Below are 27,112 nucleotides of genomic sequence, written 5' to 3'. Positions count from 1 at the left end.
CTCATATGCCAAGAAACCACTCCGGCATCTCCTTTGCCGAAAAAGTTTCCGTGTCCAGAAACCACTCCTGCACCTCCTGTGCCCAGAACCATTCCTGTGCCTAGAAACCACTAACGCACCTCCCACACCCAGAAACTGTTCTTGTGCCCAGAAACCACTCCTGCACCTTCTGTGCCAAGAAACTGCTGCTGTGCCTTTTGTCCAGAAACCACTCCTATGCCACCTGTGCCCAGAAACTGCTCCTGTGCCCCTTGTGCCCAGAAACCACTCCTGTGCCCAGAAACTGTTTTTGTACGTGCCCAGAAACCACTCCTACACCTAGCTCCTGTGCCCCTGTGCCTCCTTTGTCCCCAAACCGATCTTGTGCCGAGAAACCAGTCCTGCACCTCTTGTGCCGAGAAACTGCTCCTGTGCCTCTTTTGCCCAGAAACTACTCCTGTGCCACCTGTGCCCTGAAACTGCTCCTTTTCCCAGAAACTCCTTCTGCACCTGCTGTGCCCAGAAACTGCTCCTGTGCTTCCTGAACCCAGAAACCGTGTCTAGGGACCATTAGGCTCAGGTAGGTGCCTGTGCTTCCAAAATGCTGCTAATGAGCAGAAGCAATACTGGCCAGAAAATGCATGCAGTGTTTAAAAACGAATTTATCGAAAGCCAGAGCTGCACTTTACAAAGCACCCAGTATTCAAATGACATAAACAAGCAGCCACTCAGGGCAACACTGCGGGCCTATAAGGCACAACACTGGCACACTCATTTAAAGGTGGCTCACGTGCATGGAATTCAGTGAACTGAGTGACAAAAACACCGACAGAGAAAAAATTTTCCAACATATTAGAACCTCATTGCCATGGTCTGCTGAGCTGCCATGACCACTATAATGAGGTTTATGTGCCACAGCGGTAGAAATTACAAGCTATTTTGCTTGAATGTGAAACATGTTTCAGAGGAACTTTATTAATTTCAGAACAGAGATGTAGTGCTCCTCACTGATTTGGAGGCCCTGAATTTCAGAACTGAGATGCAGCACTCTCCTACACTCCCTACTACAGGAATATAAAAACATCCTGCAAATTGCAGTCACCAATCTTCTCTAAAGGGCAATGTACATGAGCTCTCTGAATTCACAACAGGTGTAATGCACAGCTGCCTGCCATCTATGCTTGTTACTCTGCTTTTCAAACTAGGTGGCCAATCTATGCAGAGAAAGATAATGCTGCCACGTGCATGCAAACGTCACTACCAATATTTCAATGAATAGCACCAAAATGTCAGTATTCCTTAAAATACCCCCCCCCCCCTTAACATACATTTTCCAGAATTTCAAACTGCAATGGCATGTTCAAACGTTATTGAAGAGATGCTGTCGTACCTTTATAAGTGCCACTGGGTTGATGGTCCATTTCGTGATTGGTCCAAAGTTGGCTATCACATTTCCCTTCTGGTCCACACTTTGAACTGTGCCCAACCGGTTAATAATCTGAGGAATATAAACAGAAGAACTAATAAAATGGCTATGAACTCACAACAATCTAGCAGGAGCTGAGGCCCTAAATAAAACATTATTATCATTGAAGCTGAAACATATATTCAACATCTGCAGCCAGAAATCTTCTCAAAGTACCTCATATATACCTAACGTGTCCCTTTGGCTAGTCATTTGTAGCACACTAAAAGCAGCTCAATTCCACCAGCCCATGTGGCAGTGACCTATGACCAACTTGCATGACTTCCTTTGTGTACCCCTTCTTGAGCTAGAAGCACATGCAGCAGGGACACACCGCCAAAATAGACATATTTTTACCAGTGCAGTATCAGTTGCAGTTATTTGCTCTATCCAGGTGAAAATCTGAATTTTTCTGTGCTTGCAATGTGACGCCTATCTGAATAAAAAATGTACAGAGTGAATAAGGGCTTGGTTTAGGTAACAAGAGAGCAATGGCTAATTAAGGGGCCATTTTCCACCCTCCAGTTGAAATTAGTTTCTTGGAGACCGACGCTTTGCCTCTGCAACATATGGCTGCAAAAATGTTTTGATGAGAGAAATAATAGTGCAGTTACGGCAGTAAAATAAATCGATTTTGCCTTGTTCCTCCCCTTCTGTTCTCTCTCAGAGGTTTTTCACTTTCCTACCTGGCTATCTCATCTTTGCAAGCAGCATTCCCATTCCCACAAAGGCCCCACCTTTTGATACTTTTTTCTTCCTTCTTGCTGTCTCGTGGGCGTTTGACCAAGTCCCCAATGTGCAGGGCAACCTCCAGGCGACCTTTTGTTCACAAGTCGAGAAGGGAGCTCTTACCCCCCTACTCCCCTCCCATTGGGCTCCCTCAGTTAAATGGGGAGCCAGAGCGTCGACCACGGGCTCTCTGGTGCAAAAGCAGGCTGGTGCATGTACCTGTGCGTGTTTGTGCATACCAGTGTCTCTAAGTGTTCTGTGTTTGAAGTTACGCGAGTGCATGATCAACACAGCATGCAGAACACTCTGATGCATACATGGACTAGGAAACGAAACTAGAAGCCTTTTTGTGCGGTTGTATGCTGGTGCGCGAATGAAAGGCACGATGGAAAATTTCGCAGAAAGCGGCTAACAAAATTAGCGGTCAATGCCCATCCTTCAACCAATTGCACGAGTCAATGGACGCCGACTGTTGTTGTACATCATCGCCGTGGCTCTACAAGCTAGCACAGAGAACAAGGAAGCTGGCTTTCCGAAGGGGAGCATGAGAGAGGCTTGAGTTTTATTTTTTATGCTTTCTGGCACACACACCACTCTAGTATTTTGCAAAGACTATCTCCGATACCTGACAGAAGCTTTGGGCTTGTTTGTTTAAAATGACATACCCTGGTTAGTGGCCCTTTAACATTCATGCAAAAGCAGCCTTCGGCTACAAAGGCTACAAGTGGGGATTCATGACTGTGCTTGTATGGACATTAGTGAGCAATTACTCCCTTATAAATTATACACCATCTTGGAAGATTCCCTTAGAAACATTACAGGGTGTCTATCAAGGACGTTTTCAAATTCCCTCAGTTCTCCAGGTTTTCCATGAGTGCATTTGTAAATTCCCTGAGTGACAGTATTGTTTTATGCTAAAACGGGCTGACACAGTGCCGCCCGACGCTAACGCTCTCTGTACGCATGTCAACAAATGAAAATATAATTCGTTTTGAATGGTAAGGAGTAGCCTTTATTTCATTTAAAGGGACAGAACACTGGCCAAAATATGTCATGAGACTATGGCGGAGATGAAAAGATCTTGCCTCAGATAGTACAGATCGAGCTCTACAATATCAAAGAAAAGAGGCATTACAATTTTAATTTGTCATTGAAAATCGCATAAAACAACCGAGGCGCTCTCTAGCGGAGAAACCCTAGTACTTTCAATGTAGCCCCCCACGTGACTACATGTCAGCAAAATATCGCTGATTTTCCTAGCTGCACACGTTCCTTTTTCTTCTAGGAGTGCTCGCCATAATGTATTATATTTTGCGCTCTCTCCAGTGCCTCCCTAAATAAAAACCACCCCTGCTTTCGCGCCACGAGAGGTATGCTTTCAGGTTTTGCCACTAGATGGCGCCACAGTGTTTGCAATTTCGTGAATGAAGCAATGACAGGGTATGACAAGGAATAAAACTTTCGTCGACGAGAGCGTGCGTTATTGTGCCGTAACAACATTGAGTGTAAACCTGAAAATGACGTTACTCTACGCAAAAAATGTCTGATTACTGTCTGGCGAGTGAAAGTTATATATGTTTTCGGTACGACTTTTTTGTCGACCACCAGTCGTCATCGCGGTCGCTGCTCATGGTTTTCAGCATCGAACTACATAAAAACGGGCGCACGCGTTGATCGAAATATTCCCGGTAAAAATTTTCTACAGCGTTTCTGACAAAACCGTTATGGAATCGAACATTTTAGACCTCAATCTTTCCACTCCGGCGAAAGAAAATCGAAACCTAAATGCCAGTGTTCTGTCCCTTTAAAAGCAAAACAGATGGCACACGTATTAAATCATAACAAATTGACTATCTTCGAAAACATGCTATAACCAATTGCAAATCGAATTGAACGTTTTCAAATACAGTAGCCGATCGGTTTTGTGGACTCCAGTAATTCTCACTTGCGCGATATTTCAGATCATCATTCAGGAATCCGTCACGCGCCCATGCACAGGAACTTCTTGGCCGATATTTCCGTCTCTACATGCTGTCCAAAAGTTCGAATTTTCGGACCAAATTTTGCGCCACTAATACTGTGGAGATCATTTTTTGGCTGAAGTGTTTTTGCGGCATGCTGCTACAGATGCAAGCGGATATTGTCGCAAACAACCGGTTTTGTGCGGCTGTGAAAGCTAGACGAAGCAGCCATTCGGACAGACTAACTAGTTTAGCTCTCTGTTCATCGTTGCCATTTGAGGTGGTCGCAGTAAGGGAACGCTCATTATTGTCATCGCAGTAGCATATACAATAAGCTCACAATCAGACTGAAAATGGAGCTTGAGCACTGTCCACCGCGGCTAGTTCCGACGCTGCCGCCACCGGCCGTGGGAAAAAACGAGACAGAAGGGGGGTGGGGGGAGTGCATTCACAAAGGCTCCTTTTCCACTCGCCTTTTTCCCTTCTCGCGGCGCGTGCATTCTTCGCGCATGAGCATGAACTAGCTGCAGTTGCGTCACACTAAGCCGTGAAATGGCATGGACATCACGAAAGCATGATTGGCTGAGATATTTTAACTGGAGTGTTATAACGGTCAGAGCTTAGCACTTCGGCATGAACCGCTTCTGCGGGGCAACGCTGCACATGCGGAGACTGCCTTGAGCGTGAATTGCGTGCCTCCTAGCAGTGCGCATGCCTGCCATGTCGGCACCAGTCAGCGCGCAAGCACTGGCGGCCGCACCCTCGTATCGAATCATGCTAGCGCATGGGTGGCGTGCGGAAGATGATCGCGGATCGCGCTATGCTATAACTCCATCTTATCGACATATAAACGAAACATAGGAATCCACGAAATTGGTGATTTGTAAAGCTGCTGTTCTTTCGCAGAAAAGTGATTTTTTTTTTCAAATTTACGATAAGGCGCGAATTAAACAACACCCCCCTTTCCCAAAACAGCACTGCCTCCATCGCGTGCACGCACGCCAGGTCGCAGAAATGCATGGATGCCTGCATCAAGAGACGGTGCACAGGGAGAAAGTTCATTTGTGACTTGCATTGCTCCCATTGGAAATCGGAAGTGACAAATCCTCACGTCTTCTGCCGCCTTGTGAGAGCTGTCTACTGAGAAAAACAAGAAAGCACAGAGAGGCAGTGGCCATCGAACTGATCCGTAGGAAGCATGCGTTCTGCTGCCGGCTAAAGTGCCGGGGAAGTGTCCGCTTTGAACACGCTTCGAAATTCGAAGCGCCGCTAGCGCCCCTTTGCTGGGATGGTGCACTTGACAGCAAAACGCAGGAGGCCGGCGGTCACTGAGGGGAGGACTCGTGCAATGTCAGCCCATTTTTATAGCGAGTTTAGTTAACTTTAAATAGAACTGCAACTAATTTTTCCTGATATAAACACAATTTCCTTCACATTTTTCATGAGTTTTTACAGATTATCTAAATTCCCTGAGAATTCCCGGTTTTCACAGTTTTTCTCGGTCCGTAGAAACCCTGCGTTATTCACCATCCATGTTGGAAAAGAGGTGTGAAAAGATGTACGCTGTATTCCTCGAAGGAAAAGATACTTGGAAATGTACCTCCTCCATGTGACTATTCCAGCCTCCGTGTCCCTCCTGCAGATTCCTGAAGCAATCAGCATCCAAAGTGACAGCGACCCGGTCTCCTTCGCAGAACTCTGGACTCCCAGTCTCGGAGCTAGTCCTTACCTTAACTGGAGCTGGAACAAATACCGTTCATGAGCTGCATCACTATATTTTTAAGCACTAACATGACAAATGTTTAACTTTTCTCGCTGGCGTAAGACCTTGCTGTTGCTTCTGGGAATGTGAGATTCCGGCTTTGAGGAAGGCTGGTTTCAGAGTTGCAGTGAATCAAAACGACGGAGTCATCGTGCCCCCTTATTTGTTCCTCCTTCATGTGACCTACATGTAACTTAGATTTAATAGCCACCGTTGGGCCATTTAAACCAAAACAGGTGAGAAAAGAATTTTGAAAACAAATTATTAAGGGTTCATTAACATATAGCACGTGGTGATCCATCATATTAACATCTCAAGAACTATTACAAATAATAAAACATGCAACTAAAAATTAAGTGTTGATACTCTTTTCATGTTTTCACATCTTGTTTTCTCAGCGTGCTTCCCTTCCTTGCCTGGTAGATGCTTTCTTCTCCAACTTGTTACTATAGCTGCACGCTCACGCTTTCCTCCTCATTGACAAAGGCTTATTCATTCTTCGCTCTATCAAAGACACATCAGATGTCAAACAAAGGACATCTATCAGAAAAGTGGTAAGGGTTGGTTGGTTTGGTTTGGGGTGTTTAATGTCCCAAAGCGGCTAAGGTTATAGAGACGCCGTAGTAGAGGACTCCGGAAATTTTGACCACTTGGGGTTCTTTTAACGTGCACTGACATCGCGCAGCCCACGGGCTCCTCGCTTTTCGCCTCCATCGAAAAGCGGCCACTGAGGCCGGGATTCGATTCCGCGCCCTTGGGAACAGTAGTCGAGCGCCGTAACTGCGCCACCGCGGCGGGGTAAAGTGATAAGGGTGGCCCAAAAAATGCTGGGCATTTGAAAGCTAGAATGCGACGTTACCAATGAGGGGCATGTGGTCTCTGTAGAAGCTGCCTCCTGGAGTGGGCTCAATGCACTTGAGGTCCACCTTTGCGTTGTGTCCGAGGCGATAGCTGTAGCTGCACACATCGCGAGGCCACTTCACACGTGCTTCACTGCGCACGGTGCCTGCACCCCAGTCAGTTATGCTGAGCACGGTGCCAGTAGTACCTGTGCCCCCTGTGTCGGACAGCAAAAGCCTTGTTTACAATGCGATAATTTCTGCGGAAGAGGGCACACCTTTGAAATATAACTTACACCAGTAATCACTTTCACGAAAATTTACAAGGAATTCACATTATTTTTAAATCGATTTTGAATTTTCACAGGTACAAAATGCGCACCCAGGCATAAAACATTTTGCTTGCTTTGAAGATACAGTGGCCCTCATCATGTTGAATACGCACTCTGCTGATGCAGTTTAGGTAACTTTATCTTGGGCTTGATGATGTATTTTCAGAATTATGTAGAGCGTCGACACGCCAGTATTCGTATGAAGTGACAGAAGTTATATGTAGTATTCTTTTTCTTAGTTTCAATCCGGGAGCTAAGGCTGCGATCATATTGCCACTTGCTCATGAGTGCAACTTGCTGGCTCAGGGGCTATGCGCATCGTAACTGTTTCGAGGTGTCCTTCCAGGCAAACAAGAGATCAAACTTTTTTTCAGACACAAAAGGATTGCAGTGCATTCTCAACAAAAATAAATTAATTTTGAAAATAATTTCACTCCCAAAATTGCTACCAAAAAGTTATTTTTGTCAAAAAAGTGCTAGGCCAGATGACTGATCACAAGTTTCCCAAATACCCCTGCACTGCAGCATGGTCATTTATAACTTTCATCAGGAAGAACACTGCCTTTTGTTCAAGAAAGCTAACTCTATTTTGGGACGTAACATCATGTGTCCATGGTGAACGTACAGTGCCTTTGAGAGTTTGCAACATCATATTTCTTGCAACACTTCTTGTGTCCAAGGAGCGGCACGTCGATGTGCGCCCAGCGTGTCTCTTCGATATTAGGTACAGTGTGGTGCTCAACGCGTGGGTGCACTAAAGGGTGTACGCGTGGACCTCATAGGTTACTGCACCCACGACGAGCGGTGGGCTGGCATCATGCCACCGGGTGGTACATCGCTGCAGGAAGCCGGTAGTATTTATACTTATACTCAGTATTCACGCTTCTAGGTTTAGGAGTTTATCTGTTGGCACATATGTATATATTGAATTATCGATTTACTGAGCTATTTCACCATCCCCTTCCCGTTCAATATATCCAGGACTGGCTGTATATGCTTTTGAAAAGACTTACCGTCCTGATCACCCCAACTCCAGTAGACGCCACGTTGCACCTTGGCTCCCTGGAAAATTCCGTGCACTTGCACCTTCGTAGAGTCTATCCTTGGAGGAACCTTAACCCTGAAATTGTCACTTACTAAGCAAGTGCTCCGTGGTAATTCTTGCAACATGAAACAGACGTCAAAAGTCAGGACTGCGTTGCAACGCTTTCCTTTTCCGTGCTGCAGTCTCGATATTTGACCGACATTACGGTATGTGTCATTCAAGACGAAGGCCTTATTTGTCACATTAAGAGAAAAGTTGTTGTTTTTGTGTGCCAGGAGAGATGGTCCTGCGTCGTGAAGCGGCGGATGTATATGGCATAAATGCTATCACGTCAAAACATCGCAGCACAGACAGATCCTCCACCAGGGACAATCCTTCATCAGCCTTCAGCAGCTTTTCTCACATTTGTATCAAATTTATGATTCTCTACGCAGCATCTGCTGGTCAAGTTGAAGGCTATAGTTTGTGGTAGTAAATCTAACCGATGACATATGTGCCTTCATTGTATGCCTTCAAACCAAGGTTTCAGTGATTATGATTTCTAGATGCCGCGCGAAGCACGGCACTCTACGTCCAGTACTCAAGCATACACGAACAACAAATACAATATCAGCAGAAAAAAATATTTAATACATGTTGCAAGCCTCACGCTAAAAAAAGATTGGCTGTGGTTTAGCTTCAGTTCAGCCTAATGTGATGCGATAGTTCCGGCCAAGGCAAGTGGGGCGTCTACATATATACTAGAGATTGACATCAGCGATCATGTGTCTCGCCACGCAGCTGCTCACACATTAAGCTATTTCACACATCAGTTGACCTTTGACCTTGATATTTGGTGGGAACATAGCTATCCAATGTGAGTGTGGCCTAAGTTCCAACTTGACCTTAAAGCTGCTTGAAGGTCATCGGAAGCACACGATGAGCTTGGTTTTATCTCACGTAGTGAAGCTATCTTTCAAATTTCACGCGCAGGTTTCACATTCCTACATGTACCCAATCAGTTTTGAGTGTCGATATGCCAATATGTTTTTACATTCATAGCATACCGTCTTGTAGGTATGCTGCATGAAAGGCTGTAACTACGCTTCTGGTTCATTCCTGAACATTAAGTGTCTAAATATACGCCTGATTTATCCATTCGATTCTCAGTAAAGGTATGGAAGACGTCAATATAGGTTCATGGCTAAAGTCAAGTTTAAACTTCTCAGCATGCTACTTCCTACACGTACATGAAGCTGTCTTCGCGACTCTCGAGCAGGTGCCAAAAAAGGGTTGGCCCATTCTTATGCATATAGCTGCGTTCCCATAATGATGCAGACAACTATCTTCACTCAGGGTTGTGTGCAGTGAGCACAGCTTGTCATGTTCACAGGTTACATGCACGTGACGGCAGCAGGCGGCGTGATATTCGCCAGCAAAGATACGCAGATTCATGATGCAGGTTTCGTTTCTAACTTAACTGTTGAACTCTCACCTCGATCTGCTCGTTATGTTGTAGCTATTCCTAGCATCTATGCCGTCTTCGATCCTGTGCCGACCTCTGAAGATTGAGCACTGACACAACATGCGCATCACCGTGCAAAACACCGTCTGTATGTTGTAATTTGCCCGTATGATTGACATGCTATGCTATTTTCCAGTGGCTCTATTGGGCCGCATGTTTCAACTCGGGCTGTGCAGCAACGTGGTCTCCATCATCGTACCCAGGCAGGAAAGCACTATGATATCGCCACAGATTATCACGCCTCATGTAAAGGCATATAACATACTCCCGTGCTGTGCAGTAAACATCGCCACCGTCATCAAGTACCAACTTCAAAAACACTCATTCTGCACATTAACCGAACATCGTCATCTTCGTGATGGTCCATCTGCACCGCTATTTTATTTGATCTAGGTAAATACGACGTTCACACAAGCCATTTTGCTAAAGACAGAGACCACAGCCGTACTAGTCAGGCTGCCGAAACCATCGAAACACGAGGAGCCAGACTAGCCCGTTGCCGAGAATTTTAAAGCTAAAGCTTGGCAACGCCCTTCCATAGCATCTTCGTCGACGTGCGTTCCATATGCACGAGTATGGCGCTGACAGCTGCATGGTAGCTGCAGATGACATGGCCGCGCACTGACTGGCTGTAGGGTTGCCTGATGTTATGTTTGGTAAAAGTTGCCAACTAGGGCTTCACCCTTAATATTAGAGGGTGATATCAGAATAAGCTTCCCATGACATTTGAATTCAACTGACCCCTAGACCGCACAGGAATGCTCATACGGCTTCATTAAAGCAAAACTTTATATGCGGGGTGGTAGCCTGCGCTCTCGCATCATACTCTTAAAGGCGACGCTCGCTTCTATATCGCACACTTGCATCTTCATGACACACCTGGCAAACTTCATTCGTACCGGTACATAGCTCCATAAATATACATTGCCTGAAAATGCACACGGTTTTACAGTTCCCTGCCGACCCTTTCCCACTACTGCCACCTATCCTGCTAGCCTCCTGTTAACTCCCCCTTCAGAACGCCCTCAACACTTTTGTGTCGTGTAGAATTGTAAGGGCAGCTTACTCAAGGCTTAAGTTCTATTACACAGTGTTCCGCTATACAGCCTCTAACAACAGGCGTGTCAATTGTATCCTCATGCGCAATCCTGCTCCTGGAGCTCAAACACTGCGCACTCGCTTGAGCAGATTCTGAAGGGTATCCCCGATAGCGAGCCACTTATCAAGCCGCACATTTTTGCGGAATACTAGACCAGGTTAAGTGTGACCAGACACGCTTTTTCCTACACTGGTGGGAGTGTGAGGGTAAGTAATAAGGGTGAGACACAGTTCACGTGCTTGCAGCCACAGATTGTTACCCATTGGGTTAGCAGTGCAGCACCCCCAAGCTGGGTGGTGGGCATCAATGTCTGCTAGAATGAGGAGACCCGAGTGGTGCGACAGCTTGCTGACACGAGAAAGAAGAGGGGTGAAGTCGCATCGAGATTGCAGAGACTGAGGTAAGATTCGCTCTAACTCAACTCCGCCCTAACTCTGCTCCAGGACCGGATGGCATTTCGAACAAAACTCTCCGTGATTTGAATGACCAATCATTTGAAGTCCTCAGCACTTTTATGAATGGTTGCTGGACAAAGGGTCAAATCCCCTCTGCATGGAAACATGTAAGTACAGTAATGTCCGGGCATCATTGCAAATGATAAAACACGAACCCAAAAATTAGGTGTCTATAAACCTTTAAGGCGAAAGCTTTTCTAGGCTCATGGAATGAATTCCTGTGCGCGAAAGTTGTGCGCGAGATCTGTCATATTCCACAAGATTCGTCCTTGTATGTCGTTTCTGCAATCTGCAATGCCACACTTGAACGCATGCCAAGGAAAGCCACGCGACAGGAGCGATGGTGTACCGTCCAAACTCAGACTTTCCGGAAAAAGCGTGACAGATACTTCGCCTTTCCTTTCCTGTAAACCAATTAGAATTATATTAGCACTGCAACGAACGCCGATAAGAGGCAAATGATGAGAGGGAAATGATAGGAGAGGAGGGGTAGGCTTTCGTCATTCTCCTATTTTTCCACTTCTCTCTGCTCCACAAGAAACCAAGCGCTGGCGTCGCGGAGCAAATAAGGTGCCTCGATGCGCGCGCCCTCTCCACGGAGCGGCGGAGGGGGGCGCGCGCATCGAGGCACCCTAGGACAACGTTCTATATCTAAGAATGTTGCCCTAGGAGCAGACTCCAGCATAGGTTGTGTGCACACAGAAAGTGTTCGTCTGCAGAGTGTGTCACACCGTCACTGTCAAAGAATCATGTGATTTATAAAAGACGTTGTATAAGGTAAAGGGCGAAACAATGCCTGTGAAAGAAATCTGATGTGGAGTTATGTAATTAGAGCTAGAGAAGTCAATTCGACGTTGATATTGTATGCAGACGTCAAAACAACCAAAGATATCAAAATTGTGCAAAATTGTGCAAGTTTTCTCCACGAAGCTAGAGCTTAATTTTTGATGGAACGGAGAGAAGCGGCATTACTTACGCTAACCCGCAGCCTCGCATCGCACGGGTGACTGCAGAATGCACATGCACAAAGCCCGCACATGTGGGAACCCTTGAGAGGCAAGCCGGGCACCGCAGCCCGTGCACACGGAGTCGAAGAGGGAACAGTAAGAGTGCGGAGAGACCCGGGCAGGGCCGGCGCTTTTTGCCAGTGGGGATTTTCATTTTTGCATTTTCCGGTTGTTCTACTGTCAGCGACGCTGGTTGGAAACGCGTTTATAGTGGTGCTTACGAAAGCGAGAAATTATGATTAACTGTGATCAATGCGCGCCACTTGTTTCTGATTCCTCTTTGTATGTGGTCGCGTCGACGTACAATATGCTTTTTCCCCTGCGAAGCTTCTTTCGTGTGCCTCCGATCTTTCCTCTCTTCTGGCCTTGTGTATTTTCGGATGCACGTGGTAGCCAGCGTGGTTGATCACCAGCTTAGGGAAATCCACTGCGCCTCGATCAAGAGCAACAACATTCTTGATGCTGAGGAAGCGGCAATCGCTCTCGCTATCACCCACCAGGGCGAGGAGGCTACTACACAAATAATTACGGATTAGCAAGAAGCATGCAGGAGGTATAGCAGTGGACGCATATCCACTGTGGCCATCCGCATACTCAAGGCAAAAAAAATCACCTTTTCGAGGTGCTTCATAGCGTGGACACCAGGCCATGAGACTGTCAAAGGTAACCAACGTGCCGACGCCAATGCTCGACCATATGCCAACCGGTAGGCGCACAACGACGGGGAACTGGATGCAATCCCTAGACGCTATGAAGCCATCCTTGAACATCAAAGAGTGTTAAGGAGGATCTACCCACCTCCCCACAAGGACCTTAATAGAGAGCAGTTGGTTGCCTGGAGCCAGCTACAGACTAAAACATACCCCAACCCGCGTCTACTCAGTAAAATCCATCCGACAACATATGAGAATAAATGCCCACTATGTGGGGGAACCCCCTACACTCTACCATGTTACATGGGCGTGTCAAAAAACACAGGTAGCGCCAATAAACACCACACAAACACCGGAGCAGTGGGAGGCTGCGCTGTCCTGCTCAACGCCAGATGACCGGTTCAAGCTGATCAGAGCGCGCAAGACGGCAAAAGGCCACTGGGGCCCTGTATTAAGGGCCCCACCCACGCTTGGAAAGTTCCCTTTGCCTAAATAAAGTTGTTCATTAATTTATTCAGTTTCTGAAGAACAAGCCGCGGACGTTGTTTTCAAAGCGCGCATGATGGCAGGCGATGAGACAAAGAAAAAAAAATAAACACGGACGCGCTACTCAAACCTGAGAGACAAGCGTCACTTTATGGGCGATTTGAGAGGCACCTCTTTTGTTGTTAGGATGTAGGAGAGTCAACAATAAGCGAAAGCCCCGATGTCTCTGTCACTGCTGTTGAGGGACTTTATTACTTTCCGAATACTACAGGAAGCAGTGCTGCAAGGGGGACAGTGGTGTTTAACATAAGGCAACAAGATCGCAAAGAACACTCAATTAATATCAGCGCATTTAGCAATCAAACCAGGCAGGCGATTGCATAGTTCGATTGTGTGATGAAACAAACAAATTTCGAATTGTTTCGTCCTGGTATCAGACGGCCGAATCGCATTTGTATGGGACAATCTTGATGACCGTTTTAGGATAGAAAACAAGTATAATTCACATTGCAAGCTTATTTCATTGTAGTGTATTAAGTACAAATATTTTAAGGGGGTATTCTGCCTACATACCCGCAGCGGTCCCAACTTGTGCTGCATCAGTATATTAGGTACGGATGGACGCTTGCGATAATCTGGTATGAACCTAGCAGCATGCCACTGATTGCGCTCCAGTCGTGGTTCAACCTATTGTTGTGTGGGGGACTGTCATAACAGCCACTCTAATACCAAGGGCTGACAACCGACCATCAAATTCTGCCGTTTCTCCATCAAGTTTTACGAAAAAGCCCAGCGTAATTTAATCATTCATCTTTTTATTTTCTTGGCACGTGACGACGACTAGAATTCGGCAAGAGGAGGCGAGCAACCACCGTGCGCACTCAGGTAATATCAATCTGGCCATGGTCTTTATCCCTACCAAAGTAAAGGCCTCGCAAAGGCGGAGGAGCGGCTTCTGCTCAGTCTTTATACTAATACTTTGCTGTGTCCGGCAGTTCTCACACACTTCGACCCTTCTTTCTCGGGAAGCTGTCTTTCACCACGTGTCACTACCACCACCACTCAAGTAAAACAAGCGCTCGAATGCAGAGCAGAGCAGACGACATGACAGCACTGCGCGGATAGATAGATGGATTTATTGAAAGGAAAAGGCAGAGAGGTTGGCCTGAATAATTCAAATCTGGCCTGCTACTCTGCACTGGGGAAGAGGAAGGAGAGAAGAAAGAAGGTCATGATGGGTGACGATGTGGGAGAAGGCATATGAAATATATATACAGACACAGCAGCTTGCTTTACAAGCGCGAATCAAGTCCGCTGCCGCTCAAATAACGGCAAAGAGCAGCACTGCGCGGAGATTTTGCCGGTGTCTTCACGGAGGGCGCTGGAACGCCTCGGGAAAGTGGATGACAATAGGTGGGCAGCTAAAATATTTAAATACTTATACCGATAGAGCATTGACTTGCAGTGGCAGAAAAGGACCAGAAAACTACCCAGTATGTATTTAGGAAGGCAGACGGAGAGATAAAGAACATAAAACGAAAGGTAAAGAACACAGAGGCTAAAAACGAACAATTCAATGGCAAAGAAGCCGACCCTAGAAATATATATAGAAAATGAAAACCTCGGATTAAGAAGGGAACCTTCTATGACAACTCAAGAGGCAGCGGCCTTCTCTTTGAAGCTAGATCAGGATGTCTTAGAAACCGAAGCTACAAAAGAAAGTTTAATCAGGAAGATAAATCTTGTGCTACGTGCGGTAATTCCCCTGCAGAAACAATTCAGCATTATACTGGAGTGTGTCAGTATCTATTCAGATGCCGAAGCGAACATAGCCACTCTGGCCGAAGCCCTGGTATTTAGAGTTAACAAAGGAAGTGTGAATAAATCGGCGGTAGAGGTTAGCAAGAGATGTTTGGAAGATTTGTGGAGGAATAAAGGGAGGGGACACACGAAAGCTGAACTGTTGCCACTGACGCAAGGCACATCTAGAAGAGACAGCGAATTATTAATTGCCCAAATTAAAAAAGTGGCGTGGCTGCGAAATGCAGATTTATAGTGGCGGCAGTCGCAAACTGCCAATCGAAGCTTTCACAAGCGCTGTTCCAGCAGTAAGCGAAACGTTTCAGTTGCTTAATTCGGGTGACAGAAGGTCGAGCATTTATGCTGTCATGCGCTCGCAGCATAAATGGCACACCCAGCGAGAGTGGTTTGCAAATTTAGTGCCGGCAACATGGCTCTGCCTGAAATGCACATAACCTGAAACCTATAGTTCGCAATAACGGGGTGTGTAGCGATAACCCTCGATATAGTTGTAACACATCACTTGCAAGTAAAAAGAAGTGACAATTTGTGCTAGCTAAGCAAACGGGCACATCGCAAGTTGCTTACCTTAAAAATGCGTGCCGACTATCGACACCCTCACGCATGTGCGGCTCTTGGGCTAGCTCCCTCGCCAAAAATAAAAAGCTTGCGGGTTCCCCTCGCCAAAAAAATAAAATGATTTCATGCATTTGCATGTTTTAATTTCTTCACCTGTCACACAACTTAATACCGCACTCCACATGACGGGCCCCAATGTCTGTGAATTCCACGCGAGGTAGTGGTCTTGTAGTACGCCACACACCACGACGAAGTTACCGCAGTCGTACGAGCCGATGTTTTCACTAAGTCAAGCCTTTTATCGGGGCCGAGGCTTTCATTGTTCCACGCACTTAACGAGTGTATCCAGTCCACTCACTCACAAACTTTTCGCTGGTGCACACAGAAATTCCGAATAGACACGAAAAGCGCAACCCAAGGACCAGGAGTTGAATACTGTGGCTAGATGCGACACCCGTTTGTACGACCACACACATTGCGAATGCCGCGCCGACCGTTAATGTCCCTTGCCGATGATGTCACATGAATACCTGCTACACAGTTCTTGATTAAAAGTTACGGCGAAGGCTTTTCGGCTGAACGAGTCCAATACGCTATCGCGTAATACGAGTATACAAAATGACAGAGAAATGGCTGCGAAGGAAAGTATAACTTACAAGGAGGAAGATGAGGAGGAAAGGCAGGAAGGTTAACCCGTAAAGGAAACTGGTTTGCTACCCGAACCGGTTTCACATACGGGTTAACAAACAAACAAACTTTCACATAGAGTAAGCATCGTAAGAACTACCTGAGACTGAGTTAGTAACCCTTACCAAGTACCGCCGGGCTCGTCGAATCGCAAAAAGGCGTGCTCCAGGTTGTGCTTGTCATTCATGTAGCAGGTGTGACAGAGGTCATAGTCGAAGCACTCACTGCACTTCCAGCGCGTCCCAACGATGTTACTCTTCGCGCAGGAATCGCAGACAATGCCCGGAAAAGTGACACCTGGGAAACAGAAACTGTTGGTTAATAAAGTCACTTTAAACAGAGATTAGGTTTAGTATTTGCTTATTATTTCGACTTTGTAGCAAACATCGGGGACTAATGCTCTATAGGTCACTAAACTAGCCGGGTATTTTTACTCCAAGGCTTCCGATACAAACAGGCCCACTATGTCGGATTTCGCCATGTCCATGGGCATGTGCGCGGCACCTTTCCTCGCAACCTGCTGCTACTGGATTCACAATGCACTATGCAAAAACACATGTAGAAAACCTTAGAAGTAAACTAATCTCCACGTTTTTGTTTTCTGTAGGAACCGATAACCTTAAAGGAATAAACCGCTATACAACTAGTAATTATTAATTACTGAACTTTGAATAAAAATAAAGTTCTGCTTTTAAGGGTACGAGGCGATGTCGTTAACTGTTCTCACCTGCGAGGCTTAATCTCAAATCCTTTAATTTTCATCTCCATTAGCTCGCACATATTCTTTAGCAGTCATAAGCTACTCGGTCAGTTGTGTGAAAGACCTCCCAACATCGATATCTATAAAACCCCTCTTAATAACCAAGCCTTACGGACATGCTAGCATGAAAGCTTGCTCATCGCAGATGAGGTTCTATTTCCTTCTCATCCATTCATTTGAAAGTAGGAGCCCTAGTTGGCAGCTCCTGCCAAGTCATATGGTGATATCGCACAAACCGCTGACCAATCAGTACTTGGCCATGTCACGTGTCAACCCCTGCCTAAGCATTGCTAGTTATTTTCAGCTCACAATGCCACCGATGCCGGATTTTTTGGGGAACGAAATCTTTATACTCGACTGTAAATAATAAAGACAAAAGATTCCGCCTCCAGAGTAGAACGCGATAACGCTAGGGGGTCGCGGATCATCAGCGATTAAGTTCCTGTGCACACTGATATAAAAGGACTTCCTTTTAATTGCATAACACATGCTTATTACTGGTACTCTAGGATTCAGTCTCCCACACCCTCCCATATGATTTGAGAAACCCGAGTTTAAAAGCGATGTGATGGACGTTACACAGTACTACAATCTGCCAGTTGCCAGCTATATCTACCTGCCAGTGCCATGGCCATGCTTTTTCGCTCACAATGCAGACGCTGGATTTTTTTCGGAAATTAAACGAGGCTTTTAACTCTATCTCATTAATACATGCGGCTCCTATCAGTCCACAGCTGATTTCGCGGGGCTTGGACATCCTATATATATCTACCTGCCAGTGCTATATCTACCTGCCAGTGCCATGGCCATGCTTTTTCGCTCACAATGTAGACGCTGGACTTTTTTCGGAAATGAAACGAGCCTTTTAACTCTATCTCATTAATACATGCGGCTCCTATCAGTCCACAGCTGATTTCGCGGGGCTAGGACATCCGGGCTGTTTAAAATATTCGTTCCATTTAGATGGGGCATCCGGTATACACAGCCACCAAGAATGCGCACGATAAATGCCGCTCCCTCCCGAACGACGGTACCGCTAATCCTCGTAAGCCGGTTCCAAATGAAACATGCCGGGAAACTATCATTGGTGCTGTAGTCATAAGGGAATGAATACCCTTTGCTTAGAGAGGAACTGGCGATTTGGAGGAGGTTGCTGACATGTTGCACCTAAGCCGTCTGACCCCAAGCTGCGATTCTTGCAGCCCAATACATAGTAGAAATGCTCTCGACATTCGCGATGTAGATATTGTGGTTTTTGAGCGACCCGCTAACAAGGCCACAATTGCTAAAGCTTTGCTCGTTGGGCGCTATGTGAAACAACTCCAGAAGCGGAAAAAGTAAAGGAAGGGAAATTCACTGTACGATGCCTCATTCGAGAGCAGGCCATTGGGAAAACTCCCGTCAGTCAACATCCTCCTGCCTGTTCTCCCATCAGTTTCACGTCCCCATTATACCACCCCCCAGTAGCTGTGCTTCCATTCCGCAAGCCAATGGCATTGGCCGTTCCGGTACGTCAAGATTAATCATAGCTGCAGGGTGAAATCGCAGGTGGTAGGCAAATGTCTCTATGCAAAACCCTCATTCGGGATGTTCTTTGAGTTCGTGCCGTAAATAGAAAATATCACACACACACACACACACACACACACACACACACACACACACACACACACACACACACACACACACACACACACACACACACACACACACACACACACACACACACACACACACACACACACACACACACACACACACACACACACACACACACACACACACACACACACACACACACACACACACACACACACACACACACACACACACACACACACACACACATTCTCTCTCTCTCTCTCTCGAATTCTAGATTTGCGCAAGCCTGCTAAACCCCCGCCCGTCGCTTTGCCTGTTTCGTGACAGCCCACGTTTCCACGAGCACTCTCTACGGTTCAGACGTGCTGGTCACTTCAGCATTGAATTGTTCCTTCGTGTGCTGCTGATGCAGGCGGGGTGATGGCTAAGGTCCGTGTTTGTGTGCTCGCGACCTTCGAAAGGGCAAACAGAGCAGGCCAGCGAGGTCCTTATCGCTACCTGCGCACGTTTTCTCGCCCTCCTTTTCTCCTCCTCCTCCTCCAGTCGTTTTCTACGGTGTAGGAAATGAATTATGGCTTCGTCACTGCTGTTGACAAAATAGCTATCGCGTTTGAGACAGAAACTAAATTCTAAATCTTGCTATTGTCTCTAAAGATGCACGCCTAAACAGCAGCCCCCTCCATCGATATCCGAAGCTGGAGGATTACCTGGAGCCGTCTACATTACGCGGCCACTGGAAGGCATAAGAACTTTCGTCGCTAACCAGGAAGTTTACGAGGTCCTTGACAAAAGAAATGCGTTGTTCTTTTTGATGTGAGAGCACTTGAGGACTCCATGGCAAAATAAATCATGGTGTGGAAGAGGTACAAGGAAGGGACGAAAGCGAAAAAACGAGAGAGAAAAGGAGAAGCGGAAGTAGGGAGGCAGAGCAACGGCACGCGTGTGCTCTGGAATCAGCGACAGAGGCAGGCCTTCGCACTGCTGTGCGGGTACGCAAGGTGTTTGTGCAGTATAATGACATCCTGCGATCTAGCGCGAAGATGACGGCACCTTCGAAAAGTGACTCCTGTTGAAAGTTAACTCGTAAAAGTTTCAAGCAAGCCACGCTGTTTTTTGGCATGAATTTCGATGAAAACGTAACAGTAATCGATTAGCTATATGTAAATATTCAGTTACACTTTTGGGGCTGTAAATGACCACAGTAATCAGTTACGTTTCAGATCGAGTACTAACTGTAACTGCAATCAGTTATTTGTTTTCTGTAAGGTGTGCATGATTGTTGTAGCATGTGTAGAGCAGAGAGGAGAAAAAAAAGAAGTGACTGCAGAAACTGGATTGGAAAAATGCAAAAGCATTGGCTCTGCTGCAACGCTTTTGTCATTTTAGTTTTTGCCATTTAATGTAAATTTGTTACTTTGTTTTGCCTTGCACTTTTTATATTTGTTGTTTATTTGTTAATTTTGTTTTGTTACCGCTATCACTAATCATCACTGATGAATATTACTACTAATAATAATTACGATTACTACATTTCTTTTTCAATTGCCTACTAATTATTCGTAATTTCCTTACAGGAAAGGAAAGATGTGGTAACTGTCACACTTTCTCTGAAGACACCTGTCATACTATTACACAGGTGTAAGCTTTGCAAACAAGACAACACTTCACTTTTAGCGTCTACATCTTGCTTCCACGGTATGGCCTCACCAACATGGCCTATTAATAAATTCGCTTTCCAAGAATGGAGAGAGGGTACCGATGGGGGACGAAATAAAAGATGCGAGCCTGTGTCAAGAGGGGAAGGAAACAGAGAGCAGCGCTGCTGTGGCGCAATCTTGAGTGAGACGAAGTAACGCTTAGAGGCTGGAAGGGGGAGGGGGGGTGTCGCCAATAAGCAATGCGATGTCCTTGATGGTTGTGAAGTGAATGGTGATAGTGGCAGTGTGATAAAAGTGATTTCATCGCGTAGTGCAGTGTGGGGTACACTGACGCGGGAACCTAAGCAGCTGAGTGGCAGCAGTCATGGTCAGTGGTCAGCATTCCCGTCAGACCGGCCATGGGTCGCCGCATATTTTAATGCAATAGTGTTAAAGTCCATGAAACTGTATTTATTAAAACTAGAAAACGCACGTGAACAATGAGCATCCCACCTATCGTCTCTGCAATGCAAAAATCTTTAAGTTAGCTTCATTAGCACCGAACATATCAGCGATTAAAAATGATGCTCCTCATTCCCCCTCAACTCTGCCCATGCCGGCACGCAAGAAGAATGAAAGAAGCCGTGAGGATGACGCGCCGCGCTCCATCTCGATGACGTCATTGGGCAGGGAGCGTAAGGGGAAGTGTCGCCCTAATCAGTTGCGACCGGCGTCAGGGGCACTTTTCACAAAATTATTTGTAAATTATAGGCTCCGGGCAAAATTTTAAGAATTTTTCTCGAAAGCTCATAAGGTCAACCTCCGTGGATTTCTTGAATTAGAATACTATCAGAAGTAGCATTCCAGGGGACAGCGAAAAAACGCAACGTTGTCATTATTTGTTAATGGCATCAAAGGTAATAGATCAGTATAACTCGAAAAAAGTATGAACAGCTGGGCTTAACATGTTCGAGAAAAAGGGGGCGGCGGGAATAGAAAAGGAAACACTCGACGAAAAAATAAAAATAAAATAATTACAATCGCTATATTAAAGTTCACCGGATTACAAATAAACACTTCATTGTCCACGCACTATTTGCAATCGTACTTCGAACATCCGCTGACGCTGATGACGCCCCCCGCTCTATACTCCCGGACAGCTTTTTCTGGCTATGCAGCCAAGGCTAGGGGGGAAGGGGGGGGGGGGGGGGGGGAATGAGCTTCCATCACGGTGTTACTACACCCTGTAATTCCTAGTTCTGACACATATGGCCTCATTTACAGTTTCAGTTTCAATTCCACCCTTGCTTGAAATTAGTCTTCGAGCCGCCAACGACACTAAAATGACTTTATACCGGGTGTCCCAGCTAACTTGAACCAAGGGTTATAAAATAATATATTTGAGGTAGGTCAGTGAAACCAATTGCATACAACTACCAGCCTGCTTGCGCACTACAGGCAATTTTTTGTTTTGCAATTGGTTAATTGGCTAATTATGTTAATTTTTCTAATTTAATAAATATTCACCTTAGACCAAAAATGTGAATTGGAAAGTTGTAGAGCACCTTCAGAAACCCCCATTCCATTAATTGCGATAAAGAAAGTCTCCCGTGTATCTTTTTTTCCGGGCTCAAAAGAAAGCCCGCGAAATACAAATAATACCACGTGACTAGCGCATTTGAGCGCAGCGATCGCGGTGCTCTCAGTCGTGGTTTGAGCGAACGAAATCAGCTGCGGCCGTGACCCGATGGTCCCGTTGCAGCGGCAGGCAGAAATGTTAGCGATGGTTGGAGCGAGCTCGAGCTCGCCCGTCGTCACCGCGATCTTGGCCAGGCCTGTGCACCGCAGCAGCCTACATCACGACAGGCGGATGACGATAAAGAACCGGCAAATGAAGGTGCAGCGCTAATTTTAGTCGAGTCACATGTCATCTCGCCCCTTTACCCAAGCCTGTATGCGCAGATTCAGTGGCTGATACCATATCGCTGATCCGTTTGCCGTAAAGTTCGCAGATGGGAGAGAAGGAGGGTTTGTTAGAATCCCGGTGGTGTCGGCTCGCCGCTCTCGGTGCTACTGCACCATCACGTGGGCCGGCTGCCGGACGCGGGCGAAGAAGCCATCGCAGGGATATCGGCCTGCCGCTTTAACGGGGCAAAGGAGACGCGGCCGCAGCTAATTTCGTTCGCTCAAACCACGACTGAGAGCACCACAATCGCGGCGCACAAATGCACTAGTCACGTGGTATTATTTGTATTTCGCGGGCTTTCTTTTGAGCCCAGAAAATAAGATACACGTAAGACTTTCTTTATCGCAATTAATGGAATGGGTGTTTCTGAAGGTGCTCTACAACTTTCCAATTCACATGTTTGGTCTAAAGCCGATATTTATTAAATTAGAAAAATTAACATAATTAGCTAATTAAGTAATTGCAAAACAAAAAATCGCCTGTAGTGCGCAAGGAGGATGGCATTTGAATGCAATTGGTTTCACTGACCTACCTCAAATGCATTATTTTGTATCCCTTGGTTCAAGTTAGTTGGGACACCCGGTATATATAGAATACTCAAGGCCTCAGTGAGTGTAAATTCGTAATTAATGAATATCACGCACTGCGTACATTGCCGAAACAATTGCGCAGTGCGAAAACGTGGAGACACTGGCGGGTAGATGCAGCAGAAGCAGCCAACGTACTCTTCTGGAGAATGTCAAAGAACGGCGCAGCCATTCTGTTTGCTCAGCGTACTGGCGTACTCTAGCGATTTTTAAATACACTACATTAACACTGTACACGCTTGCCTCATAGTAAAATCGTGATATATTAATATCATCAATATTTCAGTAATTGTATATAATATTCCAGAAAGCGATCCGCAAAATTTACGAATGGACAATATTCCGTTGTGCAGTTAGCCGATGCATTTCGGCTCTGTAGCTTTAGATGCATAACCAAAAAAAGTTGTCCGGGAGTATAATTGTTTCTTTGCTTGCACTGACTCCCTCTTTAGATGCTGTGCTCTCAAGAAAAGAGGACATCACAAGCAAATAATCGCTACACATGCACGACAGTGCTGGATGCGCACGACAAGCACAAGGCCAAACGCAGGAGAGTATCTGGTCCACCAATCCATGCGCGCGATGAAATGCAAGGCGGCAGTAGGGATGTGCCATGGGTAGACGGTTGCCACCGAGGCCGGAATTTTGTGACGCAAAAAATTGAGGACAATGGAGAGTGTAATGGAAAGGAAAATAAGATCGGAGTCGTGCAGCCAACGTACTCAGAGAATAAATGCGAATTACTGACACTCTAGTCTAAATCAAGAAGAAATGGGCATGACAAGGCCAACGCGAAGGCAAGGCAGCCAATCGCCGCCAAGGGTAACTGAGTGGATTTCGCAGGAGGCAAACGCAGCGGGTGGCAGCAACAAGTTAGGCGGCCGGGTGCGATTAGGAGGCTGCAGCTGGAGCAGAACTGGGTTGACAGGAGGCATATGGAGTCTTTGCTCTGCAATGTGGGCGTAATCAGGCTAACGATGATGGTTAAACAAGCAGCAAAGTGCACATACTCGAACTGCGGGACAGGCGGGGTGGTGGAGGAAGAGCGTGGGAGTGGTGGTTTGTGAGTGTGCGCAGCAGAGAAGGCGGAGTACACGCCGGGCAGAAGACCATGCCATATCGACTATATGCAGGCACATTCGTATGACCTGGTTAAACGGGGCTTTACATGTATATCAGATGTTTTCACATGTGGTAGACTACAAATACATGTATGTAGTATGTGCGACTCGAAACTAGAGTGAAAACTGAATTTGAACAACCATACTAAATGCCCGCCATTTATTTTTTTTTTTTTTTGGTGCGTCGACCTGAAGTGACTACGCAACAAAACCTACAAACACGAGGCGAAGGCTTCGAGGCTCAATTCGTATCTTTATATCTTTTCCTGAAAACAAACCACAAATTGTGAAGTTAAACGATAAAATGTGCCATGAAGCCACAAACGAGGTCAAGCATATAACCGTCCTGTCCATGCTCCGTGCCTTTTACAGTCACTGCTACTTTCTTCTCGGACGGCGGTAACAACGCTAGGTCGTGATGATGCAATGTGACAGACTACAGATGGACTGAGTGAGAGCGCCTCTGCAGCGTGTAGAAGTGCTGAAATTTTCAGCACTTTTACGCGCTGAAAATTGTGTACATTGTGTACGATCATTCCCAGAAGGGAAAAAATGAACACTGAAGAGCTCCTTGAGCACCCTTTACTGGCTCAGAACCAAAAGAGTCATTGCACTTGCCCACGGGTCCGTTGTCAAACAGCCTCAGGTCGCAATCGCACGTCCGGCTCGCCCGGTATTTAGCGATCTTCCCATTGTCCCAGAGGACCCTGACGCAGAACGGGGCACCCGCTTGCTCCTCATCCATCCAGGGCTGCTCGACCACGATGACGGTGCCCACGTGGCCGTCGCCGCCATCCTGATTCTCCCACTTCCAGGCAGGGCCACGCACCACACGCTGTCCGTTGCGGGCTGATATCCCTGCAGGTGACAACAGGAGCAAGTAAAGAAAAAACACGAGCGATAACTGAAGTGGAAAATGAGCGTATTCATAGTTAAGTCAGCTGATATTAGCACGGTCTGGTCAGCGGGATGTTTGATATTTACAGCCGTTTGAAGTTCCAGCCACGCACACCTGAGTTAGGCCTAGCGTCGACTATGGCCACGCAAGGTGGTCGAAGAAGTGATTGACCTAGCATTTTGGAAGGTACGGGGGCACAACCTTGGAAGCATTCATGTCGGTCGCAAAATCATCATGAGTCGCGACCAAAACCTAGTACAATTACGCATAAGGTTAGGAGAAAGACGTACAGCTCTAGATGCAAAGCATGGAGTCATGCCGACAGGACGCCAGCCAGCGTGGAGACACGACGAGACGGGGTATCAAGAGCGGATGATTCCCAGACTGCCGGTGATCGGAAGTGAGGAAATAATCATTATCAGACCGAGCAGTGGTCTGAATTTGAACTACAGGGGAGACGCACGATTGCGTGCTAAATCACTAGAAGCGGTCATTTACTTGCAAGAGGGGCCTGCAGAAGATGATGCTTACTACAGGTAACTTGGGGCAGAACATTTTAATCGTCGGCACTCAAAGTGAGCAGGTGGCAGCCCTTTGACGCATGTTCAAATGTTCAAGACAGGTGGCGGTACCTGTACATGTGTCATCCTTGGCGTCGACTTAACATAACTGGACGAAGATGATACCGTGTTTTCACACGTTTAGACGACTCCTGCACCTCCAACTTGCAGGACAGCCAGTGTTTGACAAGATCCAGAGACCAAGGTGTGCGAATAGAGCAGAACTCGAGAACGCAGAAGATGGACACGAACGCAATATATGTGAGCGCGCTGTGCGCTAAAAGACGCACTGCAAAACCAGTGAAAACAGGTTTATGACGCCATTTATCATCAAGCATAATGAGGCGGCGAAGTAGGCCCAAGAAGAAGTGACAGCTCAGGCCTCATTTATGGAATAGGTCTGCCCAAACAAAAAGTTTCTCTGGTCAGCTATAAAAAATCCTATGTAGGGTCGGTGATGGATATTTGGCCCAAATATCTATAGACTGGTAGTCTTTAGGTTTTACTATATTCTGTGCTTAGAAGTATTTAACCTATTCTATGAACTTGTGGTTGACGATGCACTGCAGACTATCATTTTCTATGGTCAGCTAAAAAAAATCATTTGTATGGTCAGCTATAAGCATTTGGTCTAAAAGCTACAGCTGTTCCTACGACATGTCTTCAGCTTTTGATATAGTCTGTGCAATCCTAACCTATTCTATGGACTTCAGGTAGCCTATGTAAGTCTCAAACCTTTTCTGTGGTCAGCGCTAAAGCTTCTTATGCTCATCTATACAAATTCTTCGTATAGTAGGCTATAAGCGTTTGGTCGAAAGGGACCCTCGAACACATAATCTGGGACTTCCCTTTTTCTCTCGAGAGGGGCTCAAATCCGACGCCGCAACTCTGGGAGACTGTGCTGCGCTGCTCGGACCCTGCGCTCCAGCTAGCCGCTGTCCAGCTGGCCTGGGACGCCGCCGGCCAACGGTTGCCGGCCTGCGTCTGAGACAGGGCCCCTCGCTATCTGTCCCAAGTGGCCGAGGGCCAGAGCTCCTTCATCCGCTGGTCTAAATAAAAATTCTCCTCTCTGGACCGAATAGGTATAGCCGTTTCTTTGACATTATTTAGCTTTTGCTACAGCCAATGCTATAGACATCTTTAGCCTTATCTATGGAACAACCGCTTTTGCGGCAAGCTGGTGCATTATCCCCAAACAGCGGCGCAATGCAGACAACTCAAAGAGAGAAACACAACACCCGTGCACACTACCAACTGTAATTCAAACGGAACCCTAAATTGCTCTTTCTCACTCAAGCACAGCTTCCTCCTCTACACCCAAGTATATCACACTCGCGCACATCTTTTTTCCCAAGCAGATATGTCTGGCCAACAATAAATTTTACCTTCCGTTTGTTGCTTGAACGGTACCTTAGATGTGAGGGTTGCTAAAATTTATTGTTGGCCCGCCATATATCTGTTTGGGAAAGAACAGGTGTGCGAGTGTGATGTGCTTCGGTGTAGAGAAGGAAATTTTGCTTAGGTGAGGAAGAGGAAGTTTGGGTTCTGTTTGTATAACAGTTGGTAGTGTGCGCCGGTGTTTCTCTCTTCGTGTTGTCT

General features: G+C 46.4%; 1 protein-coding gene across 7 annotated transcripts in view; it reads right to left on the bottom strand.

Annotated features, from left to right (window-relative positions):
* The window catches only part of LOC146196878 (E3 ubiquitin-protein ligase MIB2-like), a 121,520-nt gene that overhangs the window by 47,333 nt on the left and 47,075 nt on the right, over nt 1-27,112 (bottom strand). For all 7 annotated transcript variants that reach the window (XM_084598571.1, XM_084598570.1, XM_084598574.1 and 4 more), the window contains 6 exons: nt 24,674-24,913; nt 16,508-16,679; nt 8,081-8,187; nt 6,756-6,953; nt 5,735-5,874; nt 1,370-1,477 (listed from right to left, as the gene is read on the bottom strand). In XM_084598571.1, coding sequence (XP_084454697.1) covers nt 1,370-1,477; nt 5,735-5,874; nt 6,756-6,953; nt 8,081-8,187; nt 16,508-16,679; nt 24,674-24,913 — 965 coding nt within the window. The remainder of the gene's footprint in view (nt 1-1,369; nt 1,478-5,734; nt 5,875-6,755; nt 6,954-8,080; nt 8,188-16,507; nt 16,680-24,673; nt 24,914-27,112) is intronic.

Source organism: Amblyomma maculatum, chromosome 3 (genome assembly GCF_055883805.1).
Source record: "Amblyomma maculatum isolate TAMU_Amacu chromosome 3, ASM5588380v1, whole genome shotgun sequence".
Lineage (NCBI taxonomy): Eukaryota > Metazoa > Arthropoda > Arachnida > Ixodida > Ixodidae > Amblyomma > Amblyomma maculatum.
The sequence above is the reverse complement of the archived record's forward strand: the minus strand, read 5'-3'. Positions and strand labels throughout refer to the sequence as shown.